This window comes from Rhagoletis zephyria, unplaced genomic scaffold, assembly GCF_001687245.7.
Source record: "Rhagoletis zephyria isolate East Lansing unplaced genomic scaffold, Rhagoletis_zephyria_1.1 Rzeph_scaffold_03854, whole genome shotgun sequence".
NCBI classification, from domain to species: Eukaryota; Metazoa; Arthropoda; class Insecta; order Diptera; family Tephritidae; genus Rhagoletis; species Rhagoletis zephyria.
In genome coordinates this window covers 28,838-45,548 of record NW_016160937.1, presented here as the reverse complement: position 1 = coordinate 45,548, position 16,711 = coordinate 28,838, and the positions used below count along the sequence as shown (strand labels likewise).

Here is a 16,711-nt window from a genome sequence, read left to right as displayed (position 1 = left end):
TGGTAAAATATATCAAACTTTCCAAACGGTAACGTAAGATGGCGCCTGACAACACTAAATGAACTTAAGGTCAGAGATATATGTAAATAGCAACCCCCTTATCACTTGCGGTGATTTTTTTAGAAAGAAATTTTCTTAAAAAAATTTTCTTATTTATAAAAAAAAACTCGTTTTGAGGTAGATATTTTCAAATCGGTCCAACTCACGCAATTCTCTATATTTGTCCAAAATATTTTGGCGGAAGTCATAAAATAAAATAAGCTTTATAATTCCGATGGATAATAGTACAGTTTTTTTTTGTGTTGAGCGTGACACACCCTAATGTACCTAGATAAATAATAATAAAAATACATGTTATTAGTTAGCGATTGCGCGTGTAGAAAGGAAAAAAAAAATCATGAGAACATTGGCATCTTCATCTTTGTTTTTCATTGTGAATGCCCACTGGGAGTGAGTGTCAGGCGGAGGCGCATTTCCCTAAATGGGATTGATTTTACAAAGTTGAAAGCAAAAATTTGCTACATTATATGAATTGTGGTAGTTCAAGAGTCCCACCTCTGATATATCTGTCGGACCGTTGATGGAGAATGTCTGCAATTGTTTCGAGTAGCCTCGACTGCGGGTACGGCCATCGAGCCATAAACTATTCAATTGTTTCTAATCAAGCGTGTAAGGAAACAAATATTTCCCTAAGCACTTTTCCATCAACAACTCCTAATATTTAGAGCAGTTTTTTCACTTAACAACACTACGCATCGGGTCGCGTATTTTTTTAAAACAACCCGGCTGAATTCGGACTTTGTATTGTTGCTTTGCATGTATTTCGTTACTTTACTGAGTGTGCTTTTGTAGCTCGGTTGCAAAAGAACGCAACTACCGAAAAACTTTTTTGTTTTTGGAGATAGCACATCCATATCTCGTGCCGCGTTCAAATGTTGAAGCTGTATTGATTTCACAGAACCTTTAATGTTTTGCTTATCTGTAGGTGCATATCGCGCCCTAGTTTCGTTTTTATCGTAGGCGACAAAAGGTTAATTTTACGGGAGGAGATTTTTTTTATTTCATCCTTAAACGGTGTAATATTTTATTTGGGTTAAATGTGACAACAGTATTACTAAACAGCTGGCTTTTGGATGGGACTGTTATTTTATTTTTTTCGATATCTTAATGTTTAAAGGTATAACGGCGCTTACAATACTTATCGTGAACATGATGAGAGGCAATTTTCCAAAGTTTTGGCGCTTGTGATAGTTTCTGTGTTGTGTATTCTAGCCATTTAAACAAAAAGGAATGCGGATACTTTAAGGATTGTTTGAACAAACGGAATTTTAAGTAAACTAAACGAATACACTGCCACTCATCAGAATAAACTCAACATGATTTTCAACATTAACTGATTGGTGGTTTTTGTAAATGCAGCATTAAAGCCAGTTCAATTAAAAAAAATAAAAATAGCGACATTGGCCGCCACTATTTGTTATTTTTTGACGTGTGTTTTAAGCAATGAGAAAAAAATAAAATTGAATCGTTCACCTGGAAAAGTTCAGTGCAAAAAGAAGAGGATTAAGAAAGAACCTGTTTTGAACCTAAGAATGCAAAAAAATTCCCAAAGAAAATCTTTTAATCCAGAAATTTAAGACGAACATTGCAATTTTATAAAAAAAGGCTGAACTGCAAAAATTATTATAAGGAAGAGTGGTAAAAAGTGAAAAAATAATACAATAAGCTCGGTTAAGCCGAGTTGTTACAAAAAGGTTATAAAGACTAGTTTTAAATTTTTACCGTTACAGAGAAAAAAATATATAAAATTTGCCTCTTGTTGCTTACAATGCAATTGAAAATAGAGCAAGGTGCACGCTTTTTATCTTCCACAGTTTTAAATCTTACAGACCCATGAGAAAGCAAGAGTCTCAGATGCAGTTGCATAATGATAAAATATACTTTATTTTGCTGCTTAAGCATTCAATTATAAGAAATTTTGAGGAAACCTTGGTTAAAACTATAAGTAAACTGCTATCCACAATAAAGCTCTGTACTCACAGTGTCGCTTACGATAAAATTGCGTGTACGAAAAAGTATAAACAAAGCAAACATCAAAATTCACTTTGCTTTTTATTCGTAACGGTACTCTGTGATTTTGCAGGATAATGTGGTAGTTTTTATAACCTATTCGCAAAAAAAAATTAAAAATTTTCGATGCAAAAAAAAAAATTAAAAATTTTCGATAAATTGTCGCTTACGATGCAATCGCAAAAAGGGCTAGATATTCACGTACATATACATAGCCATATCACATATCATCATCATATCATACATATCACAGGAAAATAATGAGTTACTCTTTTTGAAAATATTTGCATTCGATGTATGTAGGTATACATTTTAATATTTAAAAGAGTTTACTTTTATATGGTATACAAATGAACGTATGTACATATGTACTTACGTGTATTTAAACAAACGGATTTCATAAGGACATCCTAGCGCTGTCAATCAAACAAATTTAACATTAAGTGACGTGCCACTTCAGTTGTTTACAATGTTATCAATGCGATGGCGTACAATCACCCAAATCACATCCAGACTAGAGATGTCATTTTTAGATCGATTAAATCGAAGAACGATTATCCTAGCCCTACCGATTAGATTTTCTGTCGATTTTTTAGTTCCGATTCGATCGGTGAATCGATTCAAAAAATTTGACAATCGACATTCAATTCTTCCTCAATTGATGATGTTGATCTACGATTTACCTGAAAAAAAAAACAATAAAATTTTAAAGACATTTGTATTTCAGGCTGGTATAATAATATAACGGGGCTTAACACCTCTCAACTTTCTAACTTGACAGAACGAGGGCCAAAGAATTCATCTTTTGCTCCTTCGAAAAAAGGGCTCCTCGGGGAAGCCTCTTGGAAATAACTCTACATAAAATTATGGCTAATACTAGAACAAAAACACCGAAAATCGGAATTTTAAACGTTTGCGATATTTTCATAAAAATTTTACACTCATTAATTACTCTTTTTGGAAAAAATTTTAGTACGTATGCTGTTTTGCAGCAAATTTTTTTTAGAAAGTGTATTAGAGATTTAGCGAAAACAAAAAAAAATCTAACTAAAGAACGTCCGTATTGTACAATAATATACACATATACATACTTAAGCTTCATTGTATTATACACTTTGAAAACTAGTGGTTCATTTCGATGTTATTTATACAATTTTTTCTTATTTGTAATAAAAAAAAAAAAAAACAAATTTAAGCAGGGTTAATGATGAATTTCCTCTAAGAATCAAATGACAGTTGAGCATTACGTTTTTAAAAGAAGCTATTGGAACAAAATTGTATGAACGACCTATCGCAACTCCAGATTGCAAATGTACATTTTTTTTTGTTCAAAATGCAGCACATAAGCGAAAAAGAAACGTTTTTACCACTACATACTTTGGCATACATTTTTTGTCATTTTTATTTTTATTTTTTCAAAGTATTTACGAATTGTGAGCTAATTGATAGCTTTTGAACAAATCTGGATATTGATGCCGTTATGAAAAATGTATGTAAGTATGCTTTAAAAATTACAGTTAAAAAAACAGTTTAGTCAGATCGCCGTGTTTTGTTTCTTTGTAAAAATTAAGTAAAAGAGGTTATTTGATCAATATATGAATCAATGTTGGTAGATCGATTTTTATTTTCATTCGAATCGATTCAAAAATCGATTTTTTTATTTCGATCTGGCATCTCTAGTGCAGACAAGTAGAACTGCTTATCTATAATATGCATGTTGCGGATATTTTGCGCCTTTTGTAATTAATTGTTAAATTTTCAAGAAAACGCCTTTGCCTCTATGAACACGTACGATACACGGCGTATGAGTAACCTGCCTTTCAGGTCATAATTCATGCAAATAAATAGCGATTGGAATCCGTTGTAAATGCATGTTGTTATTGGGTATGTTCATTGGTAATCATGAAATTATTTCACCAAAATTGGTATCAAGTAGACACATTTTCAAACCCCAGTATTACGAATCCGGGAACGCTAATTATCTTTGTTTTTATCTGCAGAAAATAAATCCCGAACATTATTTTCAATGTTAACTGCTGGCGGCACCTTTATATCATAAAAACTAACAACTTTTCTTCTTGATTTTATGTTCTCCAAAAGAAATTTTTAAAAGCGCAATAAAACCACAATGGCTTTATTTCCATTTCCATTTGGAAATACGGCCGTATCGAAATTATGGTTTTATTTCCAATCGGTAAGCGAAATAAAGCCATTATGGCCTTTTTGCATTTGGTTTTATTGCACCCCACCGGATAATAAGCCATACCATAAGAATAGTTTCCTTTTCTGATTTTTTCACGTTTAATAGTTAAGTTAGTTTGGCCACATTTTCAGTCTCCTAGCCCACTGTGCAGGATGCAAGGCCATCCACTCGTACAATGTATGGACCACGTACAGAAGTACGCGTTTCCTTACCAAGATGATTCCCACACATCTGTCTTTATCCGCATGTGCCGGTGTATTGCCACGGTCAGTTAGTCGCGTAATCACGCGAAATATGTATTTCTATAATAACACTTTTTTCACTGAAACGCATCTAATGCAACCATACACTTTTCAACATTATCATACTTCTGTACCGTTAATAAGCTATTGCTTTTGAGCTGAAAGAAAGAAATCGTAACAAATATATTACAGAAATATTAAACAAAAACAAACTCGTGAGAAATTTATAGCCACAAAAAGGCAGCAAAAAAGAATAATAACGAAAACAATCACTGCATGAGAAGAATAAAAAATCGGCAATAAAAGGAGCCGAACAGATACATACATACATTTCTACATACACACAAATATAGATATGTATTTAGGGTGGTTCAAAAAAAAGTAAAGTCAGAATTTCAATACTGCCACCACTGGGATGGTTCTAAACCAAACAAAATTATCCGCCTGTTTGAAANAGTGTATTGCGGCGGTCAATTAGTCGAGTAATCACGCGAAATATATATGTATTTCTATAATAACTTTTCAACCTTATCATACTTCTGTACCGTTAATAAGCTATTGCTTTTGAGCTGAAACAAAGAAATCGTAACAACTATATTACAGAAATATTAAACAAAAACAAACTCGTGAGAAATTTAAAGCCACAAAAAGGCAGCAAAAAAGAATAATAACGAAAACAATGACTGCATGAGAAGAATAAAAAATCGGCAATAAAAGGAGCCGAACAGATACATACATACATTTCTACATACACACAAATATATGTACAGATGTGTGTCAGGGTGGTCCAAAAAAAGTAAAGTCAGAATTTCAATGCTACCACCACTGGGATGGTTCTAAACCAAACAAAATTATCCGCCTGTTTGAAATCACAAAATATTTAGAGTTTGCTAAAAGCGCTCAAAGTTTTCCGTGCATTTCAACGTGCAACAGTAAATATTACACCAAAAAAACCAACAATATATGTACATATTTGCGGACCATGGGACCAAAAATAGTGAAACTGCATTTTTGGGTTTTTTCCCCTGACATCAAAATTTTCTTAAATACTTTGAAATTTNCCAATTGTTTTTTTCCATTATTTAATAAAAAAATTTTTGTATGGGTCCCCCATTGCACTTTTTGGGTTTTTTGGGGACTTATAAAAATAGTTACTATCATGGTAGCGTTAAAAATTCGACTTTACTTTTTTTTCAACCACCCTTATGCACATACGACTACGCTGATAAGTGACTCGGCCAGATTCGATGGATGGCCAGAATGTGAAGTGTTTGTGAGTGTGCACGAGTTTTATTTACATTGCATATGGTTGTCACGATACGATATTGTATTGGTATGCTGATGTTGCTGCGATTATCTGTTGCTGCCGCTTTAATATCGACGCGAGTATGAATGTCAGTCATTTTCGAGTACCGCCTGATATGTCGTCTGCGGAACGAAGTAAATTAAATATAAGTATAAATGAAATAGTTATGGCAACGTTTCGCTTAGTTGGCTTGAAATTGTCGCATGGAATACGTCCGTAAATGGCTAACCAAAAAAACGGATTTAACGCAACGTTATAACATAAAATTATTTGAAACGCAACGATTCGTTAATAAAGTGAGTGTTGATGAAAGAGAATAAAGAGGAAAATAAATGAAATTTTATGGAAACTGTATAACAGGAAACATGACATTAAAATGAAACAAAAATGAAAAGCTAATTTTTAAATAAAATAAATGAAAGTAAAATAATATATAAAATAAACTAAAAAAAAATTTATAATACATACATAAAACAACGAATCATAAGTTTTTTTAACTATAAAAGCATTATGGTGGCCATTTGGAAAATTTTTTAAATCAAAAATTCAATGAGTTCACGGTATTTATTTCTTTAAAAAGCTTCATTTCCCCCAGAAATACAAATTTGTTCTGAAATATTACACTAAAGTTATATAAATTTTGTCCTTAGAAAGCTGTTCACAATTTTTTTTTTTGTTAAGAAAATTTAGTATTTTAATATAAAGTTTGGTTTCATAATTTGTAGGCGACTCTTTGAAAATCATAAAAATATACAAGTAAATTTAAAAGTAAATAAACAATTTCATGAACTCTGAAATTCAAAAAAAAAATATTCAAAAAATTTAAAAAGCCTTATAAAGTGATATTTTCATACAAATTATCTATTTTTAAAGCATTTAAACACTTTTTTTTATGACTTCATAAAATCAATTTTTAATCTCTAATCTCGATAGTCTATGATTTTTTTTTTTTTTAATAAATATATATATCTGTGGACTTTAGACAAACAACCTCTGTGCTTTTTGTAGGTTGGAATTTGGAGTAAATTCTAAGGAATTTCCATTCAAACATTTTACATTTTTATTTAATTTTCATTAAGATATTCTCTTGAACTACATAAAAATATTAATCGAGGACTCAATGAATTACTGCTTTGAAGAGAAAATGACCTCACTCGAGAGAAGTTGTTTTGTCAAAAGTCCACAGTGTACTTTTCCCACTCTGTGCTCTGTTTTTCACATAAATTATTTTTCACGCTTCGCATTTAAACAAAAAACTCAAATTTCGTGGAAAAATTTACTACGGCACTCATCGTCGCGCTGTGTACACTCACTTTTTCTCGAAAATCATCCAAAATGGTCATATAGGGAAGAACATTTGCTGTTGGCTGTCTGGCTGGCTGGCTGTTGACATTTGTGAGCTACACGCAACACAACAAACATGCGATTTTTTTTTAAAAAGCTTGCTAATTGCACACAATGCAAACAAATGTCACAAATCAGTTAAAAGAAATAAAAGGAAAAGAAATAAAAAAAATGTTTATAAAAAAAAAGCAGAACAAACATTTAAGTCAGGCTGTCAGACTTGGCTACATAGTATGTATGTACATGTGTAGACAATGGCAATTGGAGAGCGCAAAAAGTCGAAGTTTACAAGTCGGTCGAACAGTCTGAGCGGCAGAGTGCATCCACTTGTTGCTTGTCGCCACCGCCGTTAGCGGAACGACCGGCGTCGTCGTCGCTTTGCCAAAACGCGTCCGCATTAGAAAGTCGGCCTTGGCACTGGCGCTCGCTAGCGCTTTGCAAACCGTTCATTAAGCAACTGCATGTGCAACGATAAGCGGGCGAGCAGGCTCGAAATAGCAAAACGAAGTGGTTAAAAAAACTCGACTCAATAAAACAATAGAAAAAGAAATAAACTATTTAACTTAAAGCACACATACATATAAGCACGTAAAAAATTGTGTTTGCTGCTTAATTGCTATTTGCTCGCTATGCGTTTAAACAAAGAATTAAATAATAATTTTTAAATATGTGTTTTTTATTAATTTTTTTCCCATTAGTATAAACGGCGTTAAGTGCAACACGACGAAATAAATTTTTGCAGTTAAATATTTTTTTGTGTGAAAAAATATATTTATAGAATCGACAAAAAAGAAAAAAAATCAAAGCTCTTACCTGTACTACAACTAAACAAAAAAGCCAAACCAAATAATATAATATAAAATGACGGTGATAAAAATTCGGCCAACCACTGGCAGTATGAATGTGGATACACCAACAACGCCCAAGGATGAAAATGAAGCGTTATCAAAAGGAAGCTGTAAGTAGCGATTATTTTGTTGTAATTTTAACAACATACATAAGCTTATTTTGAGAGCACATAGGACATATTTTTTTATTTTATTTATTAACTACTTCTTATTCTTTATATTAATTACGTAATATTATTCATTAGTATATATATGTATGTACGCATTAATGTATAATTTTATTTTATTTAGTATTATTTTTTGTTATGTTACTATTATTCAACAATTAAAAGGCCATAAATATCAAACAAAAACAAAGTTTATTATTATTTTTAAAGTAAATTTCAGTCCATGCTGAAATTTTAGTTGGTATTTAGTGGTGAATTTATAGTGACGATTAGTTTTCTTCCAAAATTAGGGCTGCAAACCGGCTTTGATCCGAACCGTCGCTTTTTTCGGGCTTCGAACCGAACCTTTTTTTTAAATTGAAATGCCAAAACCGAACCGATTCGGTACAGAATTAAAATCCACTAAAGCATTTTTCAAGTTTTGTAATACACAACTTGGTCTAAAAAGCAACCCGTCCATTGTTTTGTTTTTGATGGTAACTCCGTGAGTTATAATTTCGTCCATTATAAAGAATGCTTGATTTGTACATATGAAGTTAAGGCCAAGTGTAAGCTCCAGCCTACCGAAAATGAGGTTTTCACCGTTAAGCCAAAATTTTGAGGGTCAATTCAAAATTCTGAGTATGCTGTTTTAATCTACATACTCGACTAGGCTAAGTTTTCTGAGGTAATTGGTTGAGCTATGCCGTACTGCGAACTTATGGCTAACTTATGATTAAAGCCGCTAATTGCGATCAATTATACAAATACATATGGTGGTGTTGATGCTGCGTGATCAGCCAAGCGGTAGCCTATTTCACAATCCTGGTCACAAACAATCCGTGTGAAAATTTTCTTTTAAATACGTTTATTCTTTTTCCGTGATCGAGTGACAAACATACATACAAACTTCTACATGTATAATTTAGTAGTAAATAATTCTAAGTATTAAGATAAGATGAGCAAAATTAATTTTTATTTAAAAGAAATTGCGTAAAAATCTATCGAAAAAATAAAAAATTCTTTTCAGTCCCTTAAAATTTGCACTTTAGTACACTGAAATTAAACGAGCCATACAACTGTGTACTCAAAGAAATTAATGAATATTAAATAAACAAAAGGAGAACTGTCAATACTGAGGATCAAAAGACTGCGCTATTTAAGTGGCCAACACTGTAGGTCCCTGTAGAGCACACTCTCAATGCTTCGCACTTAAGACAAGCAAGAGCGAAGCAATAAGGAAGTACGTACATATATATGTAGGTATTTTAGTTAGTAAATATCGTTGAAGCTCTTTTCAAAATATTAGATTAGAAGTATTAGAAATCACCTAGTATCACGTTTTTAATATTTACAACGTTTTTCAAATTCGAATACAATGCAAATTTACTCCAAACTTGCAAATAAACAGAAAAAATTAAAAAAAAAATCCTTAATTACATGTAGAATCCGTCTGAGCTACATATATATACGCGCTTAGTCGAAAAAAATCGCCCATACAAATATTTTCTTTTAATTGGTGTGCATTTTTTTTTAATGTTTTTCCTTTTATCAGCTTTTATTGTAGTGCAATTTTTAATACTAATAATAAAAAAAAAAATACTAAAACGTTTAAATACCTTTATGGGCGCCAACAAATACCGTAATTCAGCCCTTTTTTAATTCGGAAATTACGCCACGATTGCAAACTGGACTGGGTTGATTAGGTGGATGTGTTTTTTTTTTCAATTAATCTACATATCAATTCATAACTTACATCGGTAAGACATAAAGCACACTTTCATGAGGCACTTCATTTTATTTACGTAACTAAGATTAATCTAATATTTGCATCTTTCTAGTGTAGTGATAAAAATCAAATTCAAAGTTAAACAAAAACATGAAACCAGAATCGAGAATTGAAATTTATGTACAGTTTTGAAATTGCTAAAAATTTAAGCTTTTTTTTACGGGACCAAAAATGTGTGACCAGTTTTAGGGGATAAGCAACTTATGATCGAAAATGTTGTCCACCTTTTTATCATCAATCGAAAATGGCCAACAATTTATGTCCAGTTTTAAAATCACTAAAAATTCATGCCTACATTTAAACGATCAAAAATGTATGCCAATTATCAAATGAAGGACGAAAAGGTGACAAGTGTTGATTAGGGCTTTGTGAATTAAAGTAACAATATATGTATATGTGTATGTACATATTTTTGCGCTCACGAATGATTTCTTGAATAGCAAGGTATTTAACCTAATCTAGCGTCATGCAAAATATTTGCTTAACTGGCAAATACTTGAATTGGTTGAAAAACATGCATTACACTTAGTACGTATGCTACTTGTATAGTATTGAAAACAAGTAACAGCACTTAAGTTCTCAGACACTTCAGTTTTAGAGTTTTTACAACAACGACACTTGCTTCCAAGAACAACATTTCATTCACAAGCATTAGTATTTACATGCTATACTTAGTAATTTATTTAGTAATTGTTGCAATGCTAAGTACGTGCGAAATTGTGACAAAGCAAAAATTACATTAGACATATTAAGGTATGTTCATTAGGGTGGTAAAAAAAGCAAAGTCGGAATTTTATTGCTCTCACCCCCTAAGATTGCCCTATAGATGCCCCTGTTTTTTTATTTTGTAATCGAAACATTTTTAGATATCGCTCAAAGCTCTCAATATTGTCCATGTATTTTATATGAAAAAAAACTATTTTTCGTCAAAAATTTTAAAAAATTTTTTAAAACAAATTTTTTCGATCGGAAAACTCTGTTTCTCTTCAAGAGATTCCAATAATAATACAACATGGTTTATTTACTTTTATTTATAGGTCGCCCAAAACAACCCTAAAAATATGCATAATTAGGGATCCATAAAAAAACGTTAGTTAAAAAAATTTTAACATAAACAATTGGTTATTATTATTGAAAGTCACGAGTTCTATACAATTTCAACGAAATAAATGGATTCAACGAATATTTTCAGAAACTTATGACGAGTTATCTTACCCCACCACAATCAATGAAACTAGTTTCCGGTGTACCACAGGGCTCAATTCTAGCACCTGTATTATTTAGCCTATTTCCTAATGACATATTTTCGGTGTGCGAATTTGTTTGTATGTAAGGTGTATTGCGCGCTACGTAGTTTAAGACATTCGTTCTTGTTTACCCCTGCTACCTAATTTGACATACTCTGCACTCATCTACATAAATACAATAGACTAGATTCACAGTCTGCTCGTAAGGTTGATGCCGTTTTTAATAGTATTTCAGTCGGTATGTGCATAGCTTGTGTAAACATATCCCAGTGGAGATAAGATCTGTTAGGCTGTCAAATCCTGGACTGTATATTCCTTTATCGGCTTATGCTAACTAAAAGGCCTTAATAACTTTATGAGAAGCTGAAGCTTACAAAATCGTCCGGATTATACGATTTCATTATCAAAAAATTTGTATGTGAAAATTTTTTCAAGAAAAAGAATTTATTTTCATAGAGAATTTTGATGAGTGTATGTGTGATTTTTTTCAAATTTTTTCCTCACCACGTTCTGGAGATATTTCGAAAACTATTAAATCGATTTGTTTTTGTTTTTGTACTGTAAAGTTTTTAAAAATTTATTAATCAAGCTCTAATTTCATATTTATTTATTATTTATGTTTGTCTATCTACCCTAAAAATTTGAAACAAATGAAAGACATGAAGTGTGAACCCCGTCCATTTTCGTATGGAATGCCCCATATACATGTGTAAGCCTGCATTTTTAATATCAACATAGTAATGTTTTTGTATCTGTTCTTCTATAAACAAAATTCAAAATCTTACTGTACTTGTTCAATGAATGACAAATGAAAAACACCTTTTTTCCCCCATATAAAATACATGGATAACTTTGAGCACTTTGACTGACCTCTAAGTATTTTTATCATATCTTAACCCTTGTATATTTCATCGATATACGTAGAACAATACTAAGGGGTGAGAGCACTAAATTCGGACTTAAATTTTTTCACATGCATTTTTGGACTACCCTAATGTACATACATATGGATGTGCAGGTAATACTGTAAGCATTTAGAATTTATAAAACACCTTTGCTTTTTTTTTTTCTTAACGCCACTTCAGGCTATTACCTCACTGCTTAGCGGCGACGTAAATGAAAAACAATGGGTTGGGGTAGCACGTGAAGAGTAAGAAAAAAAAGTAAATACAGAATTATATAAAATAAACAAAAATTAAAGGATTTTTTGGTAAACAAGTAAATATTATATATTTACTTAAAGATAACTAATAAATAAATATAATATATATACATATATATATATTTCTAAAACAAAAATGTAATGCTAAAATAAAATTAAAAAAAAAAAAACATTTATGTAAAGTTTAGATATTGGACCATTTTAGTTGAACTATTTTTAAGTCAGTCACATTACTTAGCGGGTTTTACTTTCCTCACCGCTATGAGCTCCGCCTTGAAGTTGCTGCAGTTATTTATTAGCTTGAGCCACTTTTTTATTTCTAGATAGACATCTACTCCAATACCGTCTAGTTTTTTTTGAATTATGTGTGACCACGTGGATTCGACTATCTTCGATTTACACACCCTCACACCACCCATCCTCCCCGGATGATTATTTCAATATTTCCTTCAAACAGAGGAAAACTTACTATACTCTTTCCTTTCAACAAAAAATTTTGCCTTTTTATTGCCCTCTGCTTAGCATTTGTGCAAAGAGGGCACTGAGAAGGCAACATTTTTCGATAGGAAAGAAAACGCCATTATATGAAGCCGCTGAAGAATTGCAAAGGCCTTTCTTCAATCTAAGCATAAGCAGCTTTTCCGATCTTAAAGAATAACTTATAGATTGTATGTTCAAAAAAGTTTCCGTCCCCGTTAATGTCTTAAGTGTTTTGTCAGACAATAACAATGGCAAGTAGTGAACTTTAGTGCAAACAATTAAATAAATTAATGCAATTCATAAAATTTTTAAGGTTTAATTTTAAATATTTGCATACTGTACTTGATTAAAAATTATTTTTTGTTTTGTAATTTGTTTCACCTCACTAGACATTTACTTCGCTAAGCGAAAGCGATTTAAAAGCCATTAAGCGTATATCCATAAATTACATATTTAGATAATAAATATGCAAATAATTTCCACTAACGTTATGTCTAGATATATGTACTAACTTAGTATAGAAAGCAAAGCATAAATCAATTGACAAACTCGCACACACAAGTATAACATGACCTGGAAAAACGGTTTTGTACTTGGCCTGGAAAATTGTCAAGCTAAAAGTTTTTTTTTTTAATTTTTTTTTTTTTTTTTTTTAAAGCGGTATATGGCGCCTACGTAGACAACTTTTGTATGCATTAATACATACATACATATACGCAAATATATTTCATTGAATATAACATTTCAAACTTTACAAACATTGCTATCAACGGATCTTAAATTTCTTGTTAAGTTATCGCAGAATTTTTATTTGGGGAATTCCTAAAATGAAGTGTATTTCTCAGAAATATTTTCATAGGTTACTTATGCTGCTAGCTGTTGTGACGCTGTCGAAGGTATGATGAGTGAGTACCTGCTTTTGCTCTTTTCCCTTTTTGTTTTGGTCTAGCTGTCTGCTTTATAAATTTACTAGGTGATTCCCTCGATTTTGCCGGTGGCTAATAATTGCGTATGCAAATTATCGCTAAAATATCGTATAAATTCGGCCAATGCCGCTTTTTTCGTGTTTTTTTGTTTTTTTCTAAACACACTCAGATACTTTACACATTTCATTGCTCGCCAGAGGGGATAAATAAAACCGGTTTGAAATAGATACGTAATTTAAACAGAAATAAATAAAAATAAACTGCTCCAGTTTTATTTTAAATACTCAGAGAAAAACGTGAATGATCAACAGTTCGGAAATGTTGCGTCCCCAATGTGTTGACTTAGACAGGTTTTAAAGATACTCGTACACTATGATGCATGACCGGTAAGAAACTAAATATTTCACGATTCTAATTAATATTTATGAGCAAACGGTGGCAGGAAGCAGTCAGTGAAATAAGCAAGTAGTAGTTTACAACGTCTCTCTAGCTTAGTTGTTGTTGTTGTTGCGCCGCCAGTCGATAAATTTGATAATGTGAATGCAAAGGAAAATTGTATGAAGAGATTGTGCATAAACGCGTGAGGCAAATAAACTTTTGAAATTTTTATGGCTTTTCATTTTAAAGTGTAGCTTATAAAAGTGAATGGTATTTATGTAAAATATGTAATAGCGTTTCGAAAGTGCTTATTTACTTCTTTTTTTAGCAAATCATCCAGAAAGCCGAAATTTGGGGCCCGACATTTCATGGGGTGCATGGATCATTAGATATTATATAGTCTTAAAACGGGTCCGTTGAATTTCCATGGCATGGAACGACTCGGAGTTTGGCTACCGATGGGCGCATGTCTCGGTGATGTAAACCAGTTTACCAACGCTACCAACGGCGACAAGCACAACACGCAGACCATCACGCGTATCTCACGCTCCGATTAGCGATCAGACTGCCATGTAAAGATCTTGGAGATAACCGTGCTGATCCAAGAGACGAAGCTGCGCAGCAACTTAACCTGGTTGAGCTGCACCGAATAAAATGTGCACTGTCGCAATCGCGAGTGAGATAGTGATGGCAGATAAGGGTTCATCACTCATCGGACCGTACAATATCGTCTCATCGAAGTAGGCAACGTCCGCAGAGATAAGTTACTAGATTGTCACGATATTTAGATCCGACTAGGCGATGTCCTCCACTTCCCTGCAGGATATCTCCCTGATATAGATGCACACCTCGGAGGAGAAAATAGTATGGTAATAGGTGACCGTAGGGGAATATACTTAGCTAAGTTAGAGTAATCGCTATCTATAAATCTGCCGACTTCTCTTCCGGAGAACTGTGCATGTCCATCAACTTTAAAAAAAGCTGATTGGGGCCGCTTCGCGGAAATTACCAAGAGCACCTTCGACGCTCTCCCTACACTAATAGATGTTCATATTAGCGAACGCCAATTCCGTAAGTTAGTCATTCCCCCACCGCAACAACTTGCTTCATCCCTGCTGGACGTTTAGCGTGAAAATGCTTTAAATATTGCTTTGTAAGAAGACAGCCACAACGCCTGAGTACTGCAAATCACATTTACTACCCTTGCGATTAGTATCACAGTATTCAGAAAGAAATCAAGAATGAAGTCCTTGAAAAATGTCGTCACATGATCAGCATTCAACTGTGACTACTGACTCTACTGAAAGTAAATAAAAAATATATTTAAGTTTTTCATTCGCGTGGCTTTAAAAACTCTTCCACAGTTATCACGATCAATCGATATGTGTATATAAATCTAATGCGCACACTCAAAATTAAATAAAAAAATGTGATTGATGTCTGTATTATCGGATAGATAAAATATATCTTTTTAAGCTATTTATATCTTCTATTACCTAATCAAATATAGACTCTGCGTTTAATAAACCAAAAATATCGAAAAATTGGTGATAGCAGGTGCTAATTGATGGTACCTACACTCCTTCTCGCTTCTGATAAGCAAAAAAAAAAAAGTCGTACCACACCCAAAAAAAATTAAACTTTAGTAGCTTCAATAGTTATTTGAATGCAGACGGTAAGTTATCGGTAGTCAAAGCACATGCAAAAAACATATATACACATGTGTATTTTTAATATTTTATTTTCTTTATTTTTTTGTATTTATTTTTTTCCCTGCTCATATATATGTGTACTAGGGTGGTCCAAAAATAAAGTGAAAATCGATATTTTGAAATAAGAAGACCGTTTTTTTATTTTGAAATCGGTTTATATTTAAAGTTGTTCTTGTATTTTATAGTTAAATGTGGCGAAAATAGTATATTCAAAGTATATTTATATATATGTATATTTGCTATGAAATCGTTAAAAATAAATATTCTTTGGTCGACAAAAACATTTCTCTTCAGAAATCTGCCCACAATATAATTCTGATGCAAATTCAACTAAAAATTTTTACAAGTTATTTTTTTAAACGTGCGTAACGGGGTTACGAACACATAAAATAAATAATTCTTGTAAGTAAGGGATAAGATTATTGGTTATGGAAAAGTAGTTAGCCAAATTTTAAAGTTAAATTGGCATAACAGAGGGTAATATGTATTTTCATTTGATCGAAAAATTGTTTCCCCACAAGGAATATATGAAAAATTTCAAAGGTCGACGGCATTGTAAAATGTTAGCCAATTTCAAAAAAAAAAAAATATATTAACCTTTTTATTTTTCATATTCTGCTGTTCTGGGGAGGTGGCTGGAAAAAAAATTTCCACCACCTTAATGTAGTATAAATATGACATAAAAAAATAGGATAAAAAATACCGCATGTATGTACACAAATCTTTATGGAAGACAGAAAGGTATTTTAATGAGGAGTACAGCGTCGAAAGCTGTCAACAATTTTTTTCGTTTTCATTTTAGGAAATTTGGTTTGAACAGATATGTATATGTACATATGTATCTACAAACGTGCATAC

General features: G+C 32.2%; 1 protein-coding gene across 1 annotated transcript in view; it reads left to right on the top strand.

The window, feature by feature from the left end:
* Positions 1-8,003: 8,003 nt before the first annotated feature.
* The window catches only part of LOC108369804 (putative inorganic phosphate cotransporter), a gene marked incomplete at its 3' end in the record, with an annotated part of 37,540 nt that continues 28,832 nt past the window's right edge, over positions 8,004-16,711 (top strand). Inside the window, exon 1 of the mRNA XM_017624995.1 lies at positions 8,004-8,123. Coding sequence (XP_017480484.1) covers positions 8,027-8,123 — 97 coding nt within the window. The remainder of the gene's footprint in view (positions 8,124-16,711) is intronic.